General features: G+C 46.2%; 1 protein-coding gene across 1 annotated transcript in view; it reads right to left on the bottom strand.

The window, feature by feature from the left end:
• RAB22A (RAB22A, member RAS oncogene family) overlaps positions 1–16,130 on the bottom strand; it is a 45,039-nt gene that overhangs the window by 10,461 nt on the left and 18,448 nt on the right. The window contains exons 2-6 of the mRNA XM_077460233.1: positions 13,291–13,370; positions 9,722–9,803; positions 6,649–6,720; positions 1,715–1,821; positions 107–216 (exon numbers count right to left, since the gene is read on the bottom strand). Coding sequence (XP_077316359.1) covers positions 107–216; positions 1,715–1,821; positions 6,649–6,720; positions 9,722–9,803; positions 13,291–13,370 — 451 coding nt within the window. The remainder of the gene's footprint in view (positions 1–106; positions 217–1,714; positions 1,822–6,648; positions 6,721–9,721; positions 9,804–13,290; positions 13,371–16,130) is intronic.

The raw sequence follows: 16,130 nt of genomic DNA, 5'->3' as shown, positions 1-16,130 counted from the left end.
AGAGGCCCTGTCACTTTGCCCATGTGGTCTCTTTACAGATAGACAATCTATGATGACAAAGATATAGAGCTGACTTGGTTGTTAAAGATACAGCCTGTATACTTACTAATTTCTAAGAATAGCTCATTAATGTTTATGGCGTTCTTGGCACTTGTCTCCACAAACACAGCATTGATGGAATCAGCATAATCTTTAGCATCTTTTTCCAGCACTTCCCTAAAAGGAAAAAAGAATCAATTCTGTTAACAAGGTGAAGGTTTCTTACAATATCAGATTTATTATAGATGGGGATGTGTAGCTTAAATAACTCTACAGAGCACTTTTTATATGTATTAAAGTGGAATGTCAGGCAAGCACCTTATTACACAACATGATAACGACCCCAAACACGTCTCCAAGATGACCCACTGCCTTGCTAAAGAAGCTGAGGGTAAAGGTAATGGACCGGCCAAGCATGTCTCCAGACTTAAACCTTATCGAGCATCTGTGGGGCTTCCTCAAACAGAAGGTGGAGGAGCACAAGGTCTCTAACATCCACCAGCTCTGTGATGTCCTCATGGAGGAGTGGAAGAGGACTCCAGTGGCAACCTGTGAAGCTCTGGTGAACTCCATGCCCAAGAGGGTTAAGGCAGTGCTGGAAAAGAATGGTGGCCACACAAAATATTGACACTTTGGGCCCAATTTGGACATATTTTTGTACTCAATTTTGTTGCCAGCGGTTTAGACATTAATGGTTGTGTGTTGAGTTATTTTGAGGGGACAGCAAATTGACACTGTTATACAAGCTGTACACTCACTATTTTGCTACAATGTAAAGTGTTATTTCTTCAGTGTTGTCACATGAAAAGATAGAATAAAATATTTACAAAAATGCTTCACTGCTGGTTTCCCTTAGCCAAGATGGCGAAGACAGCACCCGAGAAGTGATTCAAGAATCGGCTCGGGTGAGAACACCACTGGATGGAATTCCAGGCTCTAACTAACTAAGCATAAAATTGCTTCCACTACCTTCTAACTTCTAGCTACCCCGAAGGAGGAAGATGCCTATACTTACCTATTCTCAAGGCTCTCTGGTCCCAGCTCCAGCTTCAGGGAAGAGAAGGGACAGCCAACAACGGATGCCCCATAGTAAGCCTATGGGTGATGTCACTGCAGAGGAATTGCAGCCGTCGTCAGTGTTCGGTCTGGAGCACCCTGAGAATAAGTAAGTATACGATGCATCTTCCTTCTATAGGGTAGTTAGTAAAGGAGTTGAGGGGGGAGGGGCCGGAGACGCTTTAGGCTTAGTTAGTTAAGAGCCTAGACAAACTATCTCTTAAGGGTGGAGGGCAGATGAGAAAGAGTACATTTTAGCAGTAGAGGCCCACTTTAAAGAGGATATCTGTTTGGCTGATATGGCCTACTGCATCTCCTCCTATTTAATTTACCAGTATGAATATACAGCAGTGTTTCTAACCCATTGCAAACAACACACCTCTTCTTATCACACTATCAACGCAGGTTAGATATGGAAAGGAGAATTTATTTGTTGTACAGATTCTCTCCAGGTTGCGTTGGAAGACTTCCAGGCTACACCATTTACCAACGTATCACCTTCCCAGTTTTTTTCTACATGTAGAGCTGATAGACAATCCAACATGGATATAACATGGCTTGCATAAAGGGCTATAGAAAGAATGACAGACAATACGTGTACTAAGGTAACCAGACGTACCGGACATCATTCAGGTCACACTTGTTTCCAGCTATTGCCACCACAATGTTGGGCGGCCCATGCTGACGAAGCTCCTTCACCCAGTTCTTCAACGTTGAAAACGTTTCCTGTAGGAGAGGTGGTGATCAGAAGAATATTAGAAACGTATCTATATGAAGTCAGGTCTGTTAATACAAAGTCATGTGCTGGGCCTACAGAACTGCAACCAAAACTGACACCACAACCAGCTTATTTAACCACTTGGGATCCGCGCTATTGCAAAATGACGGCAATAGCGCGGACCCACATTTTCGGGACTACGTCTATTGACGTAGTCCCGGTTACGAGCGGCCTGCGCGCCTCCGTGAGACTCGCCTGATCACCGATCCGTGTAAGGGGTCGATCCCGACCCCTTATCACGTGATCAGCTGTCAGCCAATGACAGCTGATCATGTGATAAAACGGAGCCGGTAATCGGCTAGTATTCCTCCTCGCGCTGACAGCGCGAGGAGAAAAAAAAAAAGCCGATCGCCGGCGGCCGTGTTCGGGACATCAGTCCCGATCATGGCCAGCAATTTAAAACGGACACCTGCCCCCTGCCAGTGCCCACCTGCCACCCGCAGTGCCATCCTGAAATAAAGTAAGTGCCCCCCTGTCAGTGCCACCCAGCAGTGCCCATAGTGCCCACAGTGCCACCCAGCAGTGCCCACAGTGCCACCCAGCAGTGCCACCCACAGTGCCACCCAAAATCTGCCTCAAAGGTGCTGCACCCCAGTGCCGCCCATCAGTGCCCAGCAGTGCCGCCCATCAGTGCCCAGCAGTGCCACCTATCAGTGCCACCTATCAGTGCCCATCAGTCCCATCTATCTGTGGTACCTATCAGTGCCCATCCGTGCCACCCATCCGTGCCACTTATCCGTGCCACCCATCCGTGCCATCTTATCTGTGCCCATCTTTGCCCATCAGTGCCGCCTTATCTGTGCCCATCGGTGCCGCCTTATCTGTGCCTATTAGTGCCGCCTTAACTATGCCTATCAGTGCCCACCAGTGCAGCCTATCAGTGCCCACCAATGCAGCCCATCAGTGCCCACCAATGCAGCCCATCAGTGCCCACCAATGCAGCCCATCAGTGCCCACCAATGCAGCCCATCAGTGCCCACCAATGCAGCCCATCAGTGCCGCCTAATCAGCGCACTTCAATGAAGGAGAAAAATGACCCGTTTGCAAAATTTTATAACAAACTATTAAAACATGATTTTTTTTTTTTGCATCTTTTTTTGTTTGTTTAGCAAAAAATAAAACTCCGAGCTGTAACTAAATACCACCAAAAGAAAGCTCTATTTGTGGGAAAAAAATGATAAAAAATTCATTTGGGTACAGTGTTGTATGACCGCGTAATTGTCACTCAAAGTGCATCAGCGCTGAAAGCTGAAAATTGGTCTGGGACTGAGGGGGGTTTAAGTGCCCAGTAAGCAAGTGGTTAATATACAAAAAGGTACCTTATAAAGTAGAGTAACCCACAGCAGCCCAATTTCAGTCAGATCGGCCAAAGGAAACCTCTTATGCCGCGTACACACGATTGGAATTCCGGCCAGAAAAAGACTGATGAGAGCTTTTCATTGGAAAATGCGACCGTGTGTATGCTCCATCGGAATTTAGCTGTCCGAACTTCCGCCAGCCAAAAATTTATAGCATGTTCTCAATTTTCCAGACGGAAAAACTTTCTATCAGAAATTCCAATTGTGTGTATGCAATTCCGACACGGCAAAATCACGCATGCTCAGATTCAACTACGGGACGGAAGCTATTGGCTACTGGCTATTGAGCCTCCTTTTTCTAGTCCCTTCGTATGCGTTGTACGTCACCGCGTTCTTGACGGTCGGAATTTGGTGTGACCGTGTGTAGGCAAGACAGCTTGAGCGCAATTCTATCTTAATTCCATCGCTAAAACCATCAGAGCTTTTTCCAACGAGAATTCTGATCGTGTGTACGCGGCATTAAAGCGTAACTCCACTTTTGTTGAGAAAAAAAACATTCCCCCTGGGTGATCTATGTACATTGCAAGGATTAAAACAAACTTTGTTGCAGATTCCTACTTTTTGTTATTCTGAAGAAATCCAAGTGTGTTTTTTTCTGTGCCTCTGTTCTGAGTGAGTGTAATGGGGGTGGTTTTATAATTAAAGGGGTTGTCAACCTTCAAGTTTTTCACCTCAATGCAATCTCCTGTAATTCTGCAGCCCCCCCACCCCCCCCAGCTCTACTTACCTGTACCCCGTCTATCTTGTCCCGGGGACAAGCACACCAGCAAAAGCCATTGACCTGATAGCAGCGCAGCCATTGGCTCCTGATGCTGTCAATCAAATCCAATGACCGGGGGGCGGGGCAGAGTCATACATTCGGCATCTATGGATGCTGAATAAATGACTTGGGAGCACGTCCACAAGGTAACCCCACCGGAGAGGGCTTCTCGTAAGGGGTTAGCTAATGCGGGGAGGAGCCGCGAGAGCTGCCAAGGGACCCCAGAAGAGGATGTTCGGGGCCTCCGTGTAAAACTAGCTGCACAGTGGAGGTAAGTATGACATGTTTGTTATTTATTTATATATATTTTTAATCTTTTTTATTGTATTTGCGAACAAGCAAAAAAGAAAAACAAATAGACAAAAAAAATCATACATAAACATCGACCACTGAGTGCTTAACAATTATCTGCATGGTTAACATGTTGTCAGACCGTTTATGGCTTTAAATATGCTTACTTGGTGTGCTGCTAGGTAACTAGAATTACTGATTTCTCATTATATTTTCTGAGTCAGCTAGACATGTTTGTTATTAAAAAAAAACAAAACAAAAAAAAGCAAAGCTTTATGCCTCGTACACACGACCGGACTTTGACGGACTAGGTCTGCCGGTCTTCCCGATGGACTTTCGGCGGAGTTCCAACGGACTTTCCGAACAGACTTGGCCACACACCAAAGTCCGACAGATTCAAACGTGATGATGTACGACCGGACTAGAATAAGGAAGTTCATAGCCAGTAGCCAATAGCTGCCCTAGCGTCGGTTTTCGTCCATTGGACTAGCATACAGACGAACAGATTTTTCGACCGGACTCGGGTCCGTCGGAAAGATTTGAAACATGTTTTATTTCTAGGTCCGTCTGACTTTTGGGGGGAAATAAAAAGTCAGTTGAAGCCCATACACGATTCTAATATCCAACGGATTCATTCTGTCAGACCTAGTCCATCGAAAAGTCCGGTCGTGTGTACGCGGCATTAGTGTCACTTTAACTGTCAGGTGTGGAGCTGAAGGGCACTAATGAGGAAATCTGCTGGGCCTGCATCCCCTTAGCCCTTGTACACACGGTCGGAGAATCTGTCGGAATGAGTCTTATCGGACCGTGTCGTCAGATAATCCGACTGTGTGTGGTATGCATCGGACTGATTCCGTCCGAATCTCCGTCCGACCCAATTTTCCAACATGTTGGAAATATTTCCCGACCAACTGGGCCGGACGGACCTAATCCGATCATGTGTAGAGCATTTTCATCGGACCAAGTGCCACGCATGCTCAGATCAAATTCCTACATCAAAGCTATTGGCTACTAGCATGAATGTAGTCCCATCGTAAAGCAATTACGTCATCACGTTCTGAAAGATCGGATTTTTCACCAACTTTGCCCGATTGGACACAATCCGTCGGACTAAATCCGACGAGCAAAATCCGACGGATTTGGTTGGCAAAATCTCCGACCGTGTGTATGTAGGCTTAGACGTGATCCTATTCAAAGTATCTCTCAAAAAAATGTTTTGTTGCAAGGGATGCCTGAAATCTGATTTGTATCTTAGGAAGACTTCTGTGAAAATTAGTGAGCCAATCACACAAGCAGGAAATGATGTTTCTGGGGAGTGGTCAGTACACACTCTGTACAGAACAGCTCCAGGTAGCCATATTGCAATCTATTCTCAGAAAATGACATTGACTGCGGATTGAAAAGGAAAGGTCATTTCTAAGACCATTCAATCGCAATATGATTAGTGTTGCAATTATATGCACTATATTATTTTTTCTTTTTATTTTATTTATTTTTCTCTTTCTATTTGCATTTTTTTTACCCCCCGCGAAAGTGGCGTTACCCTTTAATTCACAGGACAGGATATACAGACGTGATCCAATGGTCTTCAAGTGAACCTTTGCTTTGCCTAGGCAGGGCAAACCAGCAGGTTCCCTTATTGCCCCTCTTTCTTGCTTTGTTCACCTTTTCCTTTGCTCGTTAACTGCTATATTAACTCACTGGGAGCTAAACAAAGACATTTCCAAGTATTGGGGCATGTGACTCACCCCCCTCCTCTCCATGTGATGGCGTAGGGACTTGTTGACTGCCTGCTCAGGAACCCAGCGCTGTCACATGAGAGTGGGGAGAGACTTTAGCCCTGTGTACGATCCAAGAATCATTGGCTTCCTCTTTTCCCTAGCTGAATAGTATAATGGGGAGATGAAAGGAAAGTTCACTTTAGGATAGTTCCTTTCACAGTTTTCCATATAAACATGCATGCCTGGATCTCCTAGACGTGCTAGAGGAGCAGGGAGGAATGAGGGCATCCAGATCCCTCTGCTTACTACAGGAGAAAATAATTGCATTCAGACAAGATCCCCATTACGTCTAACAGCAGTGACCCGGGATGGCCCCTGGTGCTCAAAGACATGAGGTTGGTGGTGAGGTTGGTGTGATGGTGGCCTGATCTGGCCACCATCAAACATCCATGGCCATGTTTACCTTCCTTAGCCAAGGCTAATGGGCTCTCATAACCCAACTCCTGTGGATGATTCTATTTCTACAAGAAGCCGGTCATCTCCAGTACAGATTTAGGGTCACAGATGAGAAAGGCAAGAATGAAAGTGACAGGTTCTCTTGAAGAGATGGAAGCCTAACCCCTGCCAGGACCAGGTTTTCCTCACCTCCTTTGTAATGTCATATGCTATGATGGCCGCCGTCGATCCTCTGTAATACATTGGAGCCAAGGCACGGAACTAGAAGGAAATAAGACAGGTCACTATAAACACCATTAGTAAAAAAGTTCACAGAACTTACCTTTCCTGGAGTCCAACTCGATATATAAACCAATACAGTGCAAAAAAAAACAACAACAACAGACGGGTAATAAATGATAAAGCTTGCGATGGGACAGCCCCAATCAAACTGGGTACAAAATTAAAGCCAGTCAACGTTTGTTCTCTTCTGAACAGAGCTAAGAGGACCTGTTGTATTACTGTCCATGGGAAGATGCCAAACATGATATGAATGAAGGATATCCAGAGGGGCTGACATTATCATTACTGTACTTTGCTCTTTTAAAGATGTTTAAATGTAAAGTGTAGTCATAAAAAGTCTTGAATTTAATTAATGAACAACTCCACTTTTGTTGAGAAAAAAAAAGCATTTCCCTCTGGGTGATCTATGTATATTGCAGGGATTTTAAACATACTTTCTTGCAGATTCCTACCTTTCATTATTATGAAGAAATAGCTGTTTGTCTGTGTCCATATGCACAGTGAATCTGTATGGGAGTGGTTTTAAAAATATCAATAAGCTGTTGCACCTGCAGGGCTCTAATGAGGAAAGTGGTAGGGCCTCCCATCCCTCTAGAAGTGATTCCCTTTGGGTGTATCTCACCAAAAATGACATGTTTGCTGCAGGGGATGGCAAAAATCTGACTTGTATCTTAGTGCAGACATCTGGGAAAATACCGTATATACTCGAGTATAGGCCGACCCGAATATAAGCCGAGGCCCCCAATTTACCCCCAAAAAACTGGAAAACTTATTGACTCGTGTATAAGCCGAGGGTGAGACATGGCTGTCCATCCCTGTGTGTCCGTCCATCCCTGTGTGTGTGTCCGTCCATCCATCCCTGTGTGTGTGTCCATCCATCCATCCATCCCTGTGTGTGTGTCCGTCCATCCATCCCTGTGTGTGTATCCATCCATCCATCCATCCCTGTGTGTGTGTGTGTGTGTATTCATCCATCCATCCATCCCTGTGTGTGTGTGTGTGTGTGTGTATCCATCCATCCATCCATCCCTGTGTGTGTGTGTGTGTATCCATCCATCCATCCGTGTGTGTGTGTGTGTGTGTGTGTGTGTGTGTGTGTGTGTGTGTGTGTGTGTGTGTGTGTGTGTGTGTGTGTGTGTGTGTGTGTGTGTGTGTGTGTCCGTGCAGCCTTGTGTGTGTGTCCAGCCTACCTGTGTCCCAAGCCTCCGTCCCGAGCCGCCGTCGTCCCGAGCCTCCTCCGTCCCGTGCCTCCTCCGTCCCGTGTCGTGCCGATGGATCGCCGCTCCAGGATCGCCGCTCTTCTCGGCGGCCATTCTACAATTCAAAAGTCGCGCCTCCGCCTGTGATAGGCGGAACACTCAATTTCCCAGCAGCCTGTGTTCCGCCTATCACGGACATCCTCTCATACTCGTCCGTAGTATGAGAATGAACGGATGTCCGTGATAGGCGGAACACAGGCTGCTGGGAAATTCAGTGTTCCGCCTATCACAGGCGGAGGCGGAGAAGGAGGCGCGGCTTTTGAATTTTAATGTCCGCCGTCTGTCTGCTCGATACGCTGATCGAGCAGTCAGACAGCGGTGACTCGAGTATAAGCCGAGGGGGCACTTTCAGCCTCAAAAAAGAGGCTGAAAATCTCGGCTTATACTCGAGTATATACGGTAAGTGAGCCAATCACACAAGAAGGAAATTTTCATTTTCAAAGCCATATTGCATTGCATTTCACAGAAAATTAAAGCGCTGTAGATTGGAAAGGAAAGGTTCTCTTTTTAATAACATTCAATTACAATATGACTTGAGTCGCAATTGTATATACTATATATTTTTTTTTGTTGCAATTTGACTTGACAATTTTATATAAGATATCAGATATAGATTTTTTAAATTTGCAATTTTTTACAATATAACTTGAAACGCAATGTTATATAATATATATTTTTCTTATTTGCAATTTTATATAATACATTTTTTTTTATTTGCAATTTTTACAATATGGAGGTGAGTCGCAATTTTATATATATCATTTATATATTTTTTAATTCGCAATTTTTACAATATGAATTGAGTTGCAATTTTATATATATAATTTATATATTTTTTAATTTGCAATTTTTACAATATGAATTGAGTCGCAATTTTATATATTTTTATATTTGCAATTTTTACAATATGAATTGAGTCGCAATTTTATATAATATAGAATTTATATATTTTTATATTTGCAATTTTTACAATATGACTTGAGTCACGCTTTTATATAATATATATATTTTTTATTTGCATTTTTTTTTTCCCACGAAAATGGAGTTACTCTTTAAAAATGAATTTCAGGTATGGATAACTTATACATAGCTACATCGGCCCAGTTTGGACAATAATGGTGTATATACTATATCTGGCTGATACTCTGGAGGCTGGAAATCACTGATGCAGACCTTGCTACCCCAGTGATCTTCACTTGCTTCTGGGTCTGTGCTGAGCGGCTGGTCTACAGCACTCGGAACACAGCAGGTCAGCCACTTGGCATCGGCAGAATTCAGAGAAAGCTTTGCATTCCTCTTTAACAGTCTGCCTGTAATTATTCTGGCATTCACCTTGTATAGCTAGTTACTAGGTTTACTAAATCTCTATATTTGCCGGTATCCTTTAGTTTTTCCCCCCCTGAGCCTACAAAAAAAAACGTCAGTATGTTCAGGTGTCAAGCACTGCCCCCTGTGGTTCATAGACAGAGGATCCCATTGCATGGGGCTGCAGTGTCTTCCATAGGCACTGGGAAAAGCCTGCTGAATAGTGACTAGCTAGACAATTGCTGAGCTGCGAATGACTGCACAGTTCTGCAACTGTTGTTAACCGACAAGGGTGACTTGGATTTGTGTAGCAAGTCAGATTAACTGGTGTTCTAGCAAAGTTTCCCAAAGCCTGAAGCAGAACAAAGCAAACAGAGCGGTGATGTCAAAAGTTAAGAGTTTTAATCTGATCTTACCCGCTCTTGTCCAGCCGTATCCCATATAAGAAACTTATGGAGTTCGTTCTGATACTGTACAGTCTTGGTCATAAAAGAAGCCCTGAAACAAAAAAACATAGGAGACTGTCAGGATGGAATTATGACAGCTGCCATTGCTGAGGCCATCAGAAGGTCAGAGGTCACCTGACATCTTCTAGCCTGTCAATGGCCTGACCTCACCAGCTGTCAATTTCCAAGTGTGGGGTGCAGGAGGTCAGGCCGCTCACAGGCAACAGGGGGACATAATCACTTTTCATTCGAATAGATCAATGGTCTCCAAACTGCGGCTCGGGGCCAGATGCGGCCCTTTGCTTGCTTTTATCTGGCCCTTGGGGCATTATTTTATACACTGAAACCAACAATGGGGCATAATCCCTGCCCAATGACCCCAATGAAAGGGCACAATGCCTCCCAATAACACCATCGCTGGGACACAATTCCTCCCAATGATACCAATGATGGGGAACATTTCCTCCCAATGACACCAACAATTGGGCCCAATGACACCAATGGTGGGGCACATTTCCTCCCAATGTTACCAGCAACTGGGCCCAATGATACCAATGATGGGGCACATTTCCTCCCAATGACACCAACAATTGGGCCCAAATATGGGGCACATTTCCTCCCAATGACACCAACAATTGGGTCCAATGATACCAATGATGGGGCACATTTCCTCCCAATGTCACCAGAAACTGGGCCCAAAGACACCAATGATGGGGCACATTTCCTCCCAATGACACCAACAATTGGGCCCAATGACACCAATGATGGGTCACATTTCCCCCCAATGACACCAACAATTGGACCCAATGACAGGCACATTTCCTCCCAATGTCCCCAACAATTGGGCCCAATGGCACCAATGATGGGGCACATTTCCTCCCAATGTCAGAAACAATTGGGCCCAAATACACCAATGACGGGGCACATTTCCTCCCAATGACACCAACAATTGGGCCCAATGACACCAATGATGGGGCAAACTCCTCCCACTGAAACCAACAATAGGGCACAATTCCTCCCAATGACAGCAAAGATGGGGCCGTGTTTTTTTCCAAGTTAGTACCTTTTTTTACTCCCAGTAACCAGTTTGGGCGCCCCTAAAGTCTGAATGACAGTAAACTGGCTCCTTGTTTAGAAAGTTTGAAGATCAGACTAGTCCATGGGTGCTCAACCTGTGGTCCTTCAGCAGCTGTGGAACTACAAATCCCATGAGGCATTGCAAGGCCGACAGTTACAAGCATGACTCCCAAAGGCAAAGTCATGAGGGAATTAGTTCTGCAGCAGCTGGAGGGCCACAGGTTGAGCACCCATGGACTAGATAAAGGGGGGGGGGGGGGGGTTAGACCTGTATTTGTGCCCACTGGGGAGATTTACCTTTATTTGCTGTTAACTATTCTCACCCAGGCAGATACTGATGAGAAATTAAAATATTTACAAATGACCAAAAAATGAGGTGAGGGTTTTGGGTTTTCCCAACATTTTAAAGAGATTTTCTGTCGCTTTCCATTGTGTCTCTAATGCCGCGTACACACGTAGCCGACTATCCGGCGGACTTAGTCTTAGTCGGACTTACTTTCCGAACGGGCTACTTGCCCACACACTGCACTTTTTCAGCGGACTAATACGGCGTACTAAGTCCGCCGTACTTTTTAAATGAACGGACTCGCCCACACACGCGGAGGAAAGTCCGCTTATTTTGAGCGCGTCTCCAGGTAGGTGGGGCCCGAGAAGGAGACGTCGCTGGCCCCGCCACCTGGTATGGACTTAAAGGGGAACCCCAACGCCGAAAAAAAATCGTCCACATCAGACCCTTGTCCGAGCACGCTACCCAGCCGGCCAGGAAACGGGGGGACGAGTGAGCGCCCCCCCCCTCCTAAACCGTACCAGGCCGCGCGGCCCCCCCACCCCAAAGCACCTTGTCCCCATGTTGATGAGGACAAGGGCCTCTTCCCGACAACCCTGGCCGTTGGTTGTCGGGGTCTGCGGGCGGGGGGCTTATCGGAATCCGGGAGCCCCCCCCACCCTATGTGAATGAGTATGGGGTACAATGTACCCCTACCCATTCACCTGTGAAAAAAAAAGTACAAAAAAAAAAACACAACACAGGGTTAAAATAAATAGTTTATTGCACAGCTCCGGGGGTCTTCCGTCTTCAGGGATCTTCTCGCCTGACTCCTCCACTATCTTCTGCTAGCTCTTTTGCTAGCGGAGGAGCCCGGCTTTCTTCCTCGCCGCCGGCCTCTTCTTCCGAATTCGGGGGTCTTGTCCCCCTCTTCGGTTCTTCTTGCCGGGCCACCGCGCCTTCTTCTAGCTCTTTTACAGGCGGTGGTCTTCTGTCGCCACCGCCTTCTGTTCTTCTCTTGAGATGTTGCCTCGTCGCATCCTCTGCTCACAATGGCACGTACCTGACTCGCGGCGACTTATATAGGGACATCACCGGATGATGTCCCTGCCTATTATGATGTCACAGTCCCAGCATCCTCTGGGACTGTGACACCATAATGGGCGGGGACATCATCTGGTGATGTCCCTATATAAGTCACCGCGCGTCGGAGCCATTGTGAGCGGAGGACGCGACGAGGCAACATCTGAAGAGAAGAGAAGAACAGAAGGCGGCGACGACAGAAGACCGGGCCACCACCTGCAAAAGAGCTAGAAGAAGGCGCGGTGGCCCGGCAGAGGAACCGAAGAGGGGGACAAGACCCCCAAAGTCGGAAGAAGAGGGCGGCGGCGAGGAAGAAAGCCGGGCTCCTCCGCTAGTAAAAGAGCTAGCAGAAGATAGCGGAGGAGTCCGGCGAGAAGACCCCCGAAGACGGAAGACCCCCGGCCAGGGTTGTCGGGAAGAGGCCCTTGTCCTCACCAACATGGGGACAAGGTGCTTTGGGGTGGGGGGGCCGCGTGGCCCCCCCTTCCCCAAGGCACCCCCCATGTTGAGGGCACGCGGCCCGGTACGGCTCAGGAGGGGGGCCCCCCCTCGCTCGTCCCCCCCCTTTCCTGGCCGGCCGGGTAGAGTGCTCGGACAAGGGCCTGATGTGGACCTGGGGAGACCCCCACACTGATTTTTTCGCCATTGGGGTTCCCCTTTAAGTCCATACCAGGTGGCGGGGCCGGTGATGCATCCTTTGCGGGCCCCGCCTACCTGGAGACGTGCTCAAAATGAGCAGACTTTTCTCCGGCGGGTAAAGTCTGTTCATTTTCAAAAGTACGGCGGACTGGCATACGCACTGCCGGATTGTCCGCCGAAATGCAAGTCCGGCGGGAAGATTGGAGTGCAAAACTACTTTCTAAGTCCGCCGTACTTTCGGGTCAAAAAAGTCAGTCGGAGGCTACAAACACGGGGGATTGTCCGGCGGACTTGAGTTTGCCGGACTTTTCCACCCGATTGTTTGATCGCGAGTACGCGGCATAAGATAGGAAGTGAAGGGAAATCTCTCCAACAGAATACAGAAAGTAAAAAGAAAGCGGTTTTTAACCATATGCCCCTCTATTTAAAATGTTAGCTGGAACAAGGAACCAAGAACAGAACCAAAGACACTCACCCAATTGTGGGATTGATATTCGGATCAAAGCTGTCTTCTACAAACCGCCAGACGATACTGGATTTTCCAACACCCGTGTCCTGCAGAAAAACAAACCAGAGTCAGAATGGTGACAGGAGGCAGTTTAGTGTAAGAGCTCTAGCCATAGCATTTTACACAGCAGAGATGAGAACATTTCAACTGCACAAAAATAGAACCCAATTTCAATTACTGTATTTATTGGCATATAACACTCACTTTTTCACCATGAAAATCGGGTGCAAATAGCTTGTGCGTGTTATACACTACAATACTAATTTTAGCTTGGAGGGGACGCGGCAGGACAAGCGCCATCAGATTACGTACAGTGAGAATCACCTGTTTACTTGGCGGCCTCTGTAATAGGAAGTCTCGTCTTCTGGGCCGCCATTGGAACACTGTTCTGTCTATCATAGGAGATTTTCACTAAATGGCTGCAGGTGGGCATCGATCGGGCTGCACTGATGGCAATAGTGACCCTGCTGCATTGATAGCAATGGTGAGGCTGCATTGATATGGACTGATGAGGATGCATTGATGGCACTTGTGAGGCTGCAGATGGGCACTGACCCTGATTTTGCTTCAAAGTTCCTTATTTAAAATGTAAGTTTTTTTCCTGAAACTTCCCCCTTAAAATTAATGTGGGTGTTATACGCCTGTGCATGTTATACGCCGATGAATACGGTAATTAACGAGCTGGGATGATTTATATTTTCCTAATTGCCATTTGCAGGCTTCTTGCCTCGTAATGCTGCACAACGACTGCGCTTTGCTGATCCTCCTGTTACACTAAATATGCTTTCACACAGAGGCGTCGGTGGCAGTAATCGTTTTTGCGGTTTTTAACCCCTGCTAGCAGCCAAAAAGGGTTAAAACCACCCACAAAGCGCTGCTGTAGGTGCTGGCAGTTTGGCGGCGCTGCCCATTCATTTCACTGGGCAGGAGCAGTGTATACACCGGTCCAAAGATGCTGCTTGCAGGAGTTTTTTTGATGTTCTGCTAAAAAAAGCGGTTAAAAGCGCCCCCGCTAGCGGGCAAATAGCGCAGCTAAAACTGCCCCAGGCTCAGTGAAAGCGAAGTTCCGTCTGCAAAAAAAATAAATAGCCGCTGACTTTTAAAATAAGGACACTTACCTGTCCATGGCACCCGCAATGTCCTCATCCAATTACATTCAAAATTACATTTTGAAGCACCTTTTGAGCGTTCGATGATGGCATTCTGAGGACACACTGTTGCTGAGGTTGGCTTTTCTTTACCAGCTTGAGCCGCTATTTCAAAATACAAGGACCCCTACAGTCTAATAGTCTTCAATTGGGAAGTCATTTGAGAAGCTAAGTGAAGGACCTTAGATGGCCCTGTACGGCTAATTATGGCATGGAGTAAATTATTTCATGATGTGCACATGTATTGTACAATTCAGTTGGACTATTTCATACTGCTTCTAGGTCCCATCTGGACTACTATGATATGATATAATTAAGTTGATCACATACTTTTATTGGTAAATAATAGCCTGTATATACCATGCCAATGTTATTTTAGCTACAGATGCATCCGATTTTTCATGCTTTTAAAGAGGTACAGCCAAAGTACTCGTTTTGGCAGTATTTCTCCTGTGGATCACAGGAAAGCAGATTGTTTTGTACTCCTCTGACCCGTTTTCAGCAGACAGCGGACTGAAGCCTGCTGTCGGCTCACGTCACAGAGCAGGTCCAGGCTGGGGATAGATCGCCACCATATGGGATCTGCACACATGCCTGGACCAGTACCTGGCTCAGCCTCTCATCAAGCCACCAGGTGGGGGGCAGAGCTGACAGTCACCAGCTCTCTACTCAAAGAGCTCTGGGAACTGAGCGATCGGTGGGGTTTGAGCACTCAGTTCTCAGCCTTAGAGCCAGCAGGGGACAGATGCAGCATCCACCTAAGTAACTACAATAAAATAAATAAAAAAATCCCATACTTCTATTTTGAGTAACTCAGCGCCTAAAGAATCTCCTGAAGAAGCGGCTCCCCACGAAACATGTTGAGCTGAGTTATCACTTGAAGGATATGCTATTTTAAGCTGGAAGGCTCAGAAATTGGAATGAATAGATATCTTGCTGTATCAAGGGTGTTTTTAAGACCTTTCACCAAGTTCAGTGTTTTAATAATGTATCATAAAAGTAGGTTTGTAATTTATGATATACTTGTGTTTCTGTGCCTATAAAGTCTGCGGTTTCTGGTAACCTCATTATCACTTTCAAGCAACATTTTTCAAGTCACTGAATGTACTGAGAATTTACATACAAATGTACATTTGAAAGTCTACTCATGTATGGTCAGCTTTAGTCTACCAGTCAGCGTCTGAATGAATGAAAAAGGGTCAGACTCTCTGCAGTCTCTAATAACACAAAACACCTACAATGCACTTGGTAGGCAGACCCTTTGATTGGCCTGTCACATTGCTGATTGCAAATTGTAGACTCAGTGGAGTAATGATTGGTAGTCAGAGACCATGTGATCTTCAGTGCAGTAATGATTGGTGGTCAGAGACCATGTGAATTTCAGTGGTTTAATGATTGGTGGTCAGATCGTTTGTACAGGCCATAAGACTTGTTTTGAACTTTCCTTATGAAGAACAATAATAATAGATAAATACTTGTATCCTATTGATTCAAAGTTAAAGTGAATTTGAAGACCCTGTACACACTGGGCATTTAGCCCTGAAGCATAAGGCTCCGGTGTTTAGCTGCAGCTGGGAGGCACAGGGGCAGCCTGTCAAACGCTATGAGTGTCTGACAGCTGCTACAGCTGGACAGGGCTGGGAAGTACATGTCTAGGGC

This window comes from Lithobates pipiens, unplaced genomic scaffold (assembly GCF_037356315.1).
Source record: "Lithobates pipiens isolate NorthernLeopardFrog02 unplaced genomic scaffold, aLitPip1_a1.2 Scaffold_28, whole genome shotgun sequence".
NCBI classification, from domain to species: Eukaryota; Metazoa; Chordata; class Amphibia; order Anura; family Ranidae; genus Lithobates; species Lithobates pipiens.
This window is presented reverse-complemented; position numbering and strand designations above follow the sequence as displayed.